Source organism: Ambystoma mexicanum, chromosome 11 (assembly GCF_040938575.1).
Source record: "Ambystoma mexicanum isolate Mex_15411 chromosome 11, UKY_AmexF1_1, whole genome shotgun sequence".
In the NCBI taxonomy this organism is placed as follows: domain Eukaryota; kingdom Metazoa; phylum Chordata; class Amphibia; order Caudata; family Ambystomatidae; genus Ambystoma; species Ambystoma mexicanum.
In genome coordinates this window covers 1,076,393,280-1,076,405,442 of record NC_090934.1, presented here as the reverse complement: position 1 = coordinate 1,076,405,442, position 12,163 = coordinate 1,076,393,280, and the positions used below count along the sequence as shown (strand labels likewise).

General features: G+C 46.4%; 1 protein-coding gene across 1 annotated transcript in view; it reads left to right on the top strand.

Annotated features, from left to right (window-relative positions):
* ARID3B (AT-rich interaction domain 3B) overlaps positions 1–12,163 on the top strand; it is a 454,686-nt gene that overhangs the window by 364,882 nt on the left and 77,641 nt on the right. The window contains exon 7 of the mRNA XM_069624337.1: positions 6,071–6,331. Coding sequence (XP_069480438.1) covers positions 6,071–6,331 — 261 coding nt within the window. The remainder of the gene's footprint in view (positions 1–6,070; positions 6,332–12,163) is intronic.

The following is a 12,163-nucleotide window of genomic DNA, read 5'->3' as shown; positions in this document are numbered from 1 at the left end:
GCCGTCGCCCAGGGGATGTTTCTGGTGCCCTTACATCTGGCAGAACACCCTTGCTGACTCACTCAGCAGGGAGCTGCGCTCGTGCCATGAGCGGGAGCTGTGTCAGGGTCAAGCGGATCGACTCTTCCAACGATGGGGCAAACCCCAGATCGACCTGTTTGCGACAGCGACGAACTCCAAGTGCCAGAGGTTTACCAGCAGGTTTCCCCAGCCGAGGAGCATGGGCGATGCTTTCTTGTTCCCCTGGGATGACCTGTTCCTGTATGCGTTCCCCCCCGTTGCTGTTGCTGCTGCGACTCATCCACCAACTCAAGAGGTCCCGGTGCAGGAGGATCCTCGTCGCACCGGCGTGGCCGAGGCAGATCTAGTTCCCGGACCTTCTGGACTTGTCAGCGTCCCCTCCCCAGTCAAACTGTCGACTGACGCGGATCTTCTCTCCAGAGAAGGAGGCGTCGTCCTCCATCGCGACCCGGGGTCGCTAAGGAGGCATCATCCTCCATCACGACCCGGGGTTGCTGAACTTGCAGGCTTGGCTCCTGCAGCACTAGAGTTTGGAGAGTAAGATATCCCGGCGGACTGCAAGGAGGTGCTTGCAAAGGCCAGGGCGTCCTCAAGTGCTACGGACACAAATGGAAGATTTTCTCTGTCTGGTGCCGCGCACAGAAGATTAACCCCCTATGGATTACGGCCCCGAGAGTGCTGCAGTACCTGCTATCGCTGGCAAAGGTGGGGCTAGCTCATGTCTCCATCAAGATACATCTAGCAGCGATTTCCCGCTACACCAGAATTCCTGGGCGATCATCTCTGTGGTCCCATCGCCTGGTGAAGGAGTTTATGAAAGGACTGTTCCGTTCATTCCTGCCGTTGAAGGATCCGACCCCGGCGTGGGAGCTCAACGTTGCGCTGAGCAGGCTGATGGGGCCACCATTCGAGCCTCTGCATTCTGCCCAGTTGAAGTACTTATCGTGGAAGACAGCGTTTCTTGTGGCTATCACCTCCGCACGACGAGTGGGAGAGATCCAGGCCCTCTCCTGCAAGCCTCCGTACTTGACTTTCCACGAGACGAGGGTAGTGCTAAAGACGCACCCCTCCTTCATGCCCAAGGTGCCGTCGGACGTCCACCTCAACGAGCCCTTGGTGTTACCAGTTTTCTTCTCGTCGCCGGCCGAGAGGACTTTGCACTCGCTGGATGTAGCTAGAGCGCTGAAGTTCTACATGGACCGCATGAAAAGAGTTTTCGGAAGATATCACAGCTGTTTGTGAACTTTGGACCTGTGAACCAAGGGAAGGCTCTCTCGAAGGCTTCCATTTCCAGATGGCTCTCCGACTGCATCATGCACTCACCGGTTGGCAAACCGACCGTTACCTGGCCGTCCGAGAGCCCATTCGACCAGAACGATCGCTGCTACCAAGGCGTTCCTATGTGGTGTTCCCCTGCTGGACATCTGCAGGGCTGCTACGTGGAGGTCGACGCACACCTTCATGAGATTCTACTGCGTCGACTGGGATTCCAGGGAGGAGTCCAGGGTCGGCCAAGCAGTGCTGCACAACCTGTTTGCCTGAAGGTGGGCCTGGTGAGGAGGTAAGAGATGCTTAATGTTGAGTTGTTGATATGCTTAATGTTGAGCCTTGCCACCTCCCGTGGTTGTGCATGTGTGTACTGCTATGTATTCTTATATTCATGAGCATGTGAATCCATGCCAGACCCCATGCTGGAGAAGGAACAAGTTACTTAGCTGTAACTGTTGTCCTCCAGCATGGGTCTGGCATGGATTCACATGCGAAACCTTCCTCCTTCCCCTCTGCGGCTCTTCACTTGGTCCTACTGCCACTTTACGTGCTACCAAATCTGAGGATGGCTGCCAGGGGAGGGGCTTAGGGAGAGGGCAGTCATTGGCTGGGGGCAGTATGACCAAGAGACCAGTGATTGGTTACTACTAAGAAAGACAGATCTGAAACAAAACTGATACTGATTTTTTTCTTTACCGAGGATTCACAGCCTGACGACGGGGAATATTCATGAGCATGTGAATCCATGCCAGACCCATGCCGGAGAACAACAGTTACAGGTAAGTAACTTGTTCCATCACACACATTCCGAAACAGGTAAGTACTTTTGGTAACACCCAAATTCAAAGTTGGTTAACCCCTTCCTGGAAGGAAGACAAAAACACAATGTCAGAGGGAAGAATAGTCATTCGGGGAGCCAGGCTAGGCCAAAGTCAATTGGGCTAAAGTCTAGGTGAGCTGAAGCACTTCTTGCAGGTAAGTAAAAGTCTTGGTCAATGTTTTAGAAGTCTTTGTAGAAAAGAATTATTCAAAGCAGGGCCACAAGCTGTTTAGGTTTGTGAAGTAAAGAAGCTGTCAGCAACTCTACAGAGCAACCACAAGTCTCGCCAACCGAGAACACGAGGGACGTTCTCTTGGACTGTACAGTAACATTAGATTGAAGGAAAGTGCAGCAGATGGCTTTTGTTCCTGTGCAGCTCTGCAGATCCTGTTGTATGTGGGCCTCCGTTGTGGGGACAAGAGGGAGGACGTCTGGGGACTCCTGCAATGGGACGGTCACCGACCGCAACCAGCAATTTTCAAACAAGTGACACTTTGGTGTTTCATCTCCTCGCATCTACTGCATATGGCAACAACGCGGTTCATGGCTGTCGAGATGGGCTTTCCTTGCCTCTGGGGTCCAGCACTCTGTTATGGCTCAGGCTCGGTCAGTCCTGCTTCCTGGGAGCCTGGACGATCTTCCTGGAGCTCTTGGCCAGCTTAAAAGCAATTCACACAATCTGGTGTTACTCTCCCTGGCTATTCGGTGCCAGCAGCAACTGCATAGTAATTTCAACCAGCTCTGAGAGGATGTCCAGGTGGCTTACTTTGGAGTTGATTGGTCCCACCAACTCAAGGGGAGAGAGAAGTCTTACAGGGCTTCTCTAGTTGAAAAGAATTTGGAGTTTAAGCACAGGAGCAGGGCTTCACCGGGCAAACCAATGGTCCAGGAGTTGCAGCAGGTGTCCTCTTCAAGTTCTTCTTCGAATTCCTTTGCCCAGTGGTCGAATCTTGCCTTCCAAGCCAAAAAGCATTGCCTTTTATGCAGGTTTCTCCCATTCATCCCAGCCCAGCTGTCAGTCACCCAGCAGGGTGGCTGTCCTTGCCGGACAGCCAGCCGACCAATCGCCTAAGAATGCATTCCTGTCTCCTAGGAGACTAAGCACAGGGCACCTCCCTTGCTTCCTGCCCCCGCCAGATACCCTGGAGCCAGAGGCGGGCTTCACTCGTGAATCCCAAGAAAGGCAAAATGAAAAAAGGGACCAATCCTGGTTTGGCGCGCAGAGTAAATCTCAAGAAGGACCTTTTCCACAAAGAAATTGTGAAAAAAGAAGACGGGCCGTTTTGGCAAAAATGGCACCCTTGGGTGAGTTACTGAAGCTGTGAACGCAGCCAGCGGTAAATGCACGCTACGGTAGTAAAAGTAAACAGCTACCACCAGCCATTCATCGAGGAAAGGGTAACACAAAAAATGTTAGATGAGAAGCTAGACAAAGGGGATACTAAGTAACGCCTCCAGCGCCCTATTGTAAGATAGTGTGTGCTGGATCCAGAAAGTTACAATGTAAGTCAAGTCAGTTTCACTTCACTGCTCTTGGAAACAGTAGTTTATCCAAGTGAACGTATTTAAACCTTGGGAAATATAAAATACTTCCCTGTGACACTGCACTGAGGGTGCAGTGTGACACAATGTAGAAAAATTATGCCTATGGAGTTTGTCAGACTCCACCACCAAAAGAAACTGAGTTCAAAATCACATTAAAATACATGAGAGAGTGGGAAAATAGGGTCTTACTCTCAAAACAAAGTGCTAGTGTCCAGCAAATTAGTTGGGTGCTCTCTAAGGTAGAGAGGAATTGGCACATTTATAAGAACTCTCCCAAACAACTTTACCTGGTTCAAGGACTCCCGAATGAAGAAGCACCAAAAACTCGATGTAGGGCCCCTCTCAGGACTGGACTCTGGTCAGGTAAGCAATTTCGGACGGTGGTCACCGCAGCACGGCAACTCAAAGGGACTCAACTGCCACGTTCAGGCTTTCCCCTCCCATCTCAGGTCCCCTTGATGCTAAGACGCCGACATTTTGCAGAGATGAGTCTTGTAGGGCAAGCGGAGGATCCCTAAAGTTCCAGGTCAAAACTCAGAACAGTGACGTCGGCAGCACTGAGCAGACGTCGGGAATGGATGTTCCCTCTGCTCCCAGGGTCGCAGCGCCTTCGCAGGACTCCTAAAGATCTTAAGCAAGACAGGGCTCCTCCAGGACAGCAGCAGAATTTGGTTGCCAGGCCTACTTCCGATGTGTCTCCGTTTTCTTTGCAGGTCCCTCAGCTGGATGGAAGTCTTGACTCCTTAAGCTTTGTGCAGGATCTCTGCAGAGTTTGTGCAGGGGGCACTTTCTTATCCTAAAAGCCAGGGAAGAGCAGCTGCCCTCACTAGCAAATGACAAATTTCTCTTTCTCTTTCTTTCTCTCATTCTCTTTCTTTCTCTCATTCTTTCTTTCTTTCTCCTCTCTCCCCTCTCTCTCCTCTCTCTCCTCTCTCTCTCTCCTCTCTCTCTCTCTCCTCTCTCTCTCTCTCTCCTCTCTCTCTCTCTCCTCTCTCTCTCTCTCCTCTCTCTCTCCTCTCTCTCTCATACATATATCTTAGACACACTGAATCCAGTTGGTGGATTGGGACCTAACAGTCCCAGCCCACATCCTGCCAGCAAACACACACACCCCTCCAGTAGCCCACCAAAAGCTTTTGCTTTCCCAGGTACTGGAAGTCCTTATAAGAATGTTCCTGGCCACACAGGCCAAGAATAAGGCTAAAGAACAGGATGGCCAAAGGACAAGCGAAAAACCATGTGGCACAGCCATGTTTGGACACTAGCCACAGTGTGTAGGCAAACACGTTAAGGCAAAGAAAGAGTCCCAAAAAATGGGTTAAAGTCACTGCTGCTACCAGCTTATCCTTTTTATCAAACCCAGAGTAACCAAAAATCCTCTGAGTGTTAGTCAAGGGCAAAGCAAAGCCCCATTGTACTGCAGTTTAAGCTGCATTGTACAATAAGTTACCACAAGTGATACAAAGTAACCAATAGTAGTAACACAATAACACGACTAAGGGAAATGATGTTTCCCAGCACTGACAGCCTGAAGAACATTTCAGTTTCCCCATAACATATGAGCAAAAGCCAGTGTAGTGAAACTTAAGGCTTCACAGCATTGCAAAAAGAGGTCAGTACCCCCTTTAGTTGAACCTCACTGCTCTGCCACAGCTGTCACCATTGGATATGGCTGGTTTTCTGTTTGTAATGCAGGAAATCTTCTGGTTAGATTTGTTGCACACATCCCCTGCGGTTAAAGCGGGCAGTGTTACACTTGCCCCCAAAAGTGGGCAACAAATGAAGTTTAGATGTCAGTTGGGTGTTAGCAACAATTTTTCTATAAGAACAGTAATGGTCAGCTAAGTGTTTGGTCTGTCCCAAAGTACTCCCGTTTCAGAATGTGATTGTATAATGTATATTTTTCAGTGTAGTGTGTGTGTTTGGGGGTAACTGTGGGGGATTAACTGTACTTCACTACCAGCATTACCACTGTTCAACTACTGTAGAGAGTTTGGTCTTTCTTGCCATAGTTTACATGATTCCATATCACTCCCAATAAAGATGTGCAAAAATCGCCTGCTCATTTGGTGGCAGCTGTGGTAGACAGTGCTCTGACCTACCCATAAGTACTCCAAATATTACATGTACACAAAATCATAACTGATGCTTACTTGTGTGCATTAGTTCTACGAGTAAAATGAATGGTACATATACATGCATGTTTTCCGAATGTGTGCTCACCTTTGGTTTCTGTAGCTTGGTGACAATCTTTTTACTTGCCCCCCCAATAGGTTCTAGTGTGCTTTTCAGAATGTTTTCCCCAGAGGTGCAAAACCTGAGTGATAAATCTAACTTGATTAGATTTCCTCAAATAAAATTAGGGTACTTGGATTTTCATTTTTGTAAACTTATATTGTTTTTGTCTTTTTTCAGCTGGGGATAGCTATTCTATGGCCTTGTCCATGCCGAGCCGTTTCTCAATGCCCATGGCCCTGGCAAACCAACAAGCTGCTGTGGCTGCCAGGATGGCTACCCTAGAGCATTTGAAGGAGAGGCTGGGATCCGGGGAGCCTCCCGAGAAAAGGAAAGCCCACATGACTGATGAAGAGCAGAGGCTGATCCAGCAGGCCTTCCAGCATAACCTGCTAAACATGGCTCGCCAGATCCCCATGAAACTCAAGCTTAATGGCAAAGGTAACACATTTGGTCTGGTCACTGTTGGTCCTCTTAGCTGACAGTCGGCATTCAGTGCACCTATGTTGCGGCAGGCATTTCTTTGACTGAAATCTGGACAGTGTGCTGGCCTTTCCAAAAATGTGATTTGTATTCACTCTTGTTCCCTCTGATCCTCCTAATCACACCTACTCATCGTCCCATACACTCTTGTGCCTCCCACTTCTGCTCTTTCTACTCGCCCAGCTCCACTACAATCAAAAGCCAGTCCAACTATGGATCTCTACAATGCGCAGCTTGAACTTGACTTACTTTCTTAAGAGGGAGCTCCCCCTGCCCTCCCTACCTGTCCCAACTACTGCCTCCAGTGACACTTGTAATTTTGCATGCTGAGAATCGCATTTAATGTTAGGTCACTGATTACTTGTGTAGTGCACGGTCACCCCAGGGTATCCTGCTGCTGGGTATGGAAAAGCTTAAGGAGAGGATTAGCAAGAAGTTGGTTCACACAGATTGTTTAGGGTAGAGAAAGGTCTTCAGTGATGTCTTAAATTTGGAGTAGTCCTCCATCAACCTTGAGGGTGGTGGAAGAATATTCCAAAGGGTAAGAGCGGTCACCGGAAACCCACAGATCTTCACCCACAGGACAACACGAAGACTGTGATTCGACAAGCAAAGAGCTGTAGCTGGTTCATAAGGAATGATTTTAAGGTAAGCAACCTGCCCATATAGAGTTCAGTGAGTCAAGCAGAGGGCTTTGAACGTAATCCTAGCATTCACTGGGAGCCAGTGTACTTGATGCAGTCCCGGCGAAATATGTGCAAACTTTGGTAGGCCGCCGACTAAGCGAGCCAGTGATTTTTGAAGAATTTGGAGCATGTTGAGATGGTATTTGGGCTGGGCCAGCAATGTTGTATTGCAATAGTCCATTACTAACACTGCAGAGCCAACCACAGTCCTCTTTAGTGCGTTTCTGTGCGAATTCCCTTCAATCTTGGAGACCCCCAGCTCTTTTGCTGGACTTTAGGATTTTTTATTTTTTATCCTGGAGTGAGTGAACTTTTTTTCGTACTCCCTCGTGTATTTTTATCGGATTTGGACTCTTTTTTTTTTTTCTTTGTTTTTGGAGTCTGACAAACTCAATAGGCATCGTCTTTTTGTATGGTGACACACAGCACCTTCATTGCAGTGTCAGAGAGGTCCTTTGGATTCCTCATAAGTTTAAACACCTTCTCTTGAGTAAACTACTGTTCCCAAGAGTAGTAAAATGAAACTGACTTTACTGACCTTTTTCCTATGTAGGTCCAGCACACCATTTTATGTTGAGTACTGGGGAGTGTGTGGGGGGGGGGGTTACTTAGTAGCCCCTTTTCCTACTTATTCATGTAAAAAATGTTTTTACACTCACGACTTTAAATGGCTGGTGGTAGTGGTTTAATTTTCCTACCATTGTACTTTTATACGACGGGCTGAATCCTCCGCTGCAGTATAGCGCCCATGGGTGACCATTGTGTCAAAATGGCCCTGGTCGTCTTTCTTCACCATTTCTTGTTTGTGAGGTTTTTCTTGGGTTTTACTCTGTGCGCAAAACCAGGCTTAAGCCCTTTTTTTTTTAGATTTATGTTCATAGCCAACAATGGCTTTACGTATACAAAATACACTTTACAAAAGACAATTTTGCACTCTTCCATCAATTCACAATATAAAATTAACACATAGTCATCATATAACTCGTTTAAAATTGTGAAAATAGTCTCATAAAATTTCACCATATGGAAAATCAAATGAATATCATTCCCCATCTATCTTTGCCATGTAGTTTCAATCTCATCTGTTAGACATGAATTCTTATATTTAAAAAAATATTTGACATGCAATTTATAAAGACTTTCACAGTAGCATATCAAATGTTTGGCCGTCTCGATCTTTTCCATCCCACATAATCTACATAATCTTAATCTTCTCAATGCCAATTTTTGCACCTCGTATCTCCATGGTGTCACATCTGTTAAACTTAAACATAAGATACAGTAACTATGGACGGATGAGGAAAAGCATATTGATATTTAGGTTTCTTTGTTTTAATAGACCAATGTTCTAAGAATAGGCCGCTAGTTGATTTTGTGGCAAGGTAGATCATGTCTCTTTCTTTAGCACAGCCATAGATCTCGCCTTGTAATACATTTTTAATCTTTGCATGCGAGAATAACCCTCTAGAGGCAGGCATTACCCTTGGCCCATTTCACATATGCTAAATACAGAGCATTCAGAGTTTTAAAGTGTCTACCATGCTCTCCGTTCTTAACATTTTTCATCAACTCCGGTGTTAATGCTCAGCGTACTCAACTTCACATACAACATTGCAGATTTATACTCTAAAATGTCTCTTGCATATCTAAAATCACATTCCAATAAAATATATTCACATTTTACTGCTGTTGGTAATCTAAAAAGCCATTTTAGAATTTTTCCTTCCAACTTGCTTATTTCATTTAAAAATGTACTCGCCTATATCTCTGCCGGGTATAAAGGGCATATTTTACTGGAATAAAGCAATAAAATAGTATTCACTGAAAAACCACCGTGTCTGCCTATGAATTGACTAAGGGCACCTGCTATTTTTATACTTTTGAGTTTTATCTCACGCCAATGCAGTTTCCATGACGGCTTCTGGTCGATTAAGACTCCCACATATATATAGCGTTCAACCTTTTCAATAACCTCTTTTTTCACCGTCCACCTGAATTTATTAAAACGAGATGGCTTTTTTTTAGGCACCACAAAGCAATCACCTTAGTTTTGGAAATGTTTATTACCAAGCCATTCTTTTCCATAAATTGGATCAGTCAATTTAACCTAATTTGAAGCCATGCAGGCGTGTAATCCAACAGGACCAAATCATCGGCGTACCCTAACCAAGACAAATATATCTTCACCATCCTCACTGCATCCCGGCTAGCATATCCATCTCATTCATACAGTCGACCAGATGAAGATTAAATAACGTGGTAGCTAGACTACATCCTTGTTTCACCCCACATACTGTTGGAATTGCCTCAGATAATCGTCGTCCTCCATCCAGTCGAATTCTAACAGATGTCCGAATATAACAGCTGTATCATATATAGTAGCCCCGGCTGAATCCTCCATTTTGTTAATTTAATCCGCAATTTCTCTTACTATGGTGTCAAACACAGCAGAGAAATCGATAAATACAGCATACACTGGTAATTTTCGCACCTCCCAAGAGTACTTTTTTAGTTTTACCTTTGGCGGGCTTCAGTACTGAAACCTGCCTCTGGCAGGGCAGGAAGCCAGGGAGGTGCCTGTAACTTTCTGTCCTTAGTCTCCTTGGTATCCTGAACGCTCCCAGTGTTGATTGGCTAGCTGTGCTTGCAGGACAGCCACTCTGCTGTGAGTGACAGCCTGGCTGTGCATGAATGGGAGAAACCTGCATAAAAGGCTTGTTGAACAGTCGACCACTGGATGAAACATCCGACGGAATCCTGAAGAGAAGCTTGCTGCATCCTCCTGGGCCGTTGAACTGCCCGGTGAAGCCCTGCTGCTTTGCTGAAAATGCTTTTCCGAATCTACTAGAGAAGCTCTGAGGATGAGGAAACGTTATAAATAAAATAAAAAAATAAATAAAAGCTCTGAGGATGACTTTTTCCCTTGGGTTAGTGGGACCAACTTAACCCCAAGATAAACTTTGCTGGAGGACCTTCCCCAACTGGCTGTACTTCTTTGCTGCTACTGGAACAGAGTGCCAGGGGTCAAGAAATCTGTAGTCGAGTGCAGTGTCCTTAAGCCGGGCCAAAGCTCCAGGAAGATCTCTAGGACCCTCTGAAGCAGGACGAACCAAATTCGAGTCACCTCAGTAGAGTGCTGGACTCGAGGAGTGAAAGAAGTCGATCAAGCGGCCAAGATCCACAGTGGTGCTAATTGGCAGTAGCTAAAACCGTGAAGTGCTGCTGAAAAGAGCCCGTAGCTGCTGCCGACCTTCAAACTGCAGTGCAGGAGTACTCCAGACATCCTCACGTTTGTCCACATGACTGAGTCCGGGAACTGCAACCAGAACACACTCTTCTAACCAAAGGTACTGTGCTAAGGGGTACTTAATTTTTTTTTTTTTTTCTGTAGCTTGTATTATCGCATTTGAGACTTGCATTAGCTGCTTTTTGAAGAGTTGATCTCAGCTCCGACTTTCACAAGCCTAACAGCTTGTGGTCTAACAGTGATTTTCTACAAACTCTCTAACTTTGTGCACAATATTTATGCTATCTAAGAAGTGCCTCAGCTCCCTAGATATTGTTTAAATTGACTTTGGCTGTCCTGGCTCCCTGCAGATTCTTCTGACCCATTGACTTTGATTCTAACTGTCCCTCACAGGTGGTAACTTGTTTGAAACTGTTACTGCTGGGAAAGATCCTATCTAGACTTCATTGGAAGATTATAAATTGCTCACATGCTCTGAGAACCGGTTAACCTTTTTCCTTCCCTTAACCTTTCCTTTCCACATCCTCAGAATTTAACCAAATGCAAAAAGTGATATATAAATGCCAATACTGTCCTAGTTAGTGAAGTCACCTCAAGGTGTGATGTATATGAAGCATCTCTATCTACTTGCTTAACTTGATTCTGGGAAACTATCTTGAAGTGGATTTTTCTTGGTATATATTGCCCTTTTTAAAGAGTGCTTATTTAAAACTGATTGTTAAAAAAAAAAGTATTTCACTAGAAAACCTAATGTAAGTGTTATTTGGATACTTGTATTTGTGGATTTCGATGCTACAGTTCTACAGCTCACACTTACCCCTCTTGGGAAGTCTGCCTGCTCAGTCACACCACCAACTTGTGTAGTACAGACCTATAGCAATAGGTGGGGTACCTAATACCAAGAGGACAAGACTGATGTAGTCTCCCACAGGGTTACTGCATTCAATCTTGCTTACCACCCACAACGTGAGCCCATGTGATGGTGCAAACAAACAGCAGCTGCCCAATGCATATAGCACAAAGGTTGAGATGGTGGTAGTGCCCACACTCCTATGCAACAGCTAGATGCTTCCAACCGCTGCCCACACAGCAGATTGCCCCACCTTTGACAGTGCAGAATTCCCATGCTGGATGATGGGGAACCTCCCCCGGTCTGCACGGCCCCCCTGATCTGTGACTACAATGTCTGCAGGCAGCCCTGAAACTTTCTGCTGCCACTGGATCGCTGAGCCCTATATTCTTGCACAAACTCCTTCTCCCTCTTGGCATGCTACAATCTACACCGGACCCCACTTCTGATAGCGCTGAAGATATCACTTTAGGTACCCCGCTGCGCTCATCTCGAAGGTGACCCAAGATGGAGATCCAGACCCAGCTGCAAGCTATAATGACCAGCAGGACTTTTATACCTGGTTAAATGCGCTGGCGGAGCGAAGACCAACAACAAGCAGCGCCTCAGCACATTGGAAGAGAACTATGACACTGCAGCATGATATTGGAGGGATTAATCGAGGAAGTGCAGCACCTGGGGCCAAACTAGAGGACCAGGAAATTAACCTTTGTCTGATGGACCTCCCGGAACATACTAAAGGCCCCGACCTGGCGTCCTACTTAAAAGGCTTCCTACAGGAGGAACTCCACATAGAAAAGCCAAGGAACTGTCATTCAAGGGGTGCACAGGGCCCCTGTGCCTAAACCCGCTGTCGGAGAATGCCCATGTCTCATAACCCTTATGGCTGTTTAACTTTGAGCACAAACCTGCAATTTTAAAGGTGTACTGGAAGCAGGGACAGTGCAAGTGGGCAGCCCAAACTTTCGGATCTTCTATTACTCTGTTAAGGCCTCAAGACTCAGGAA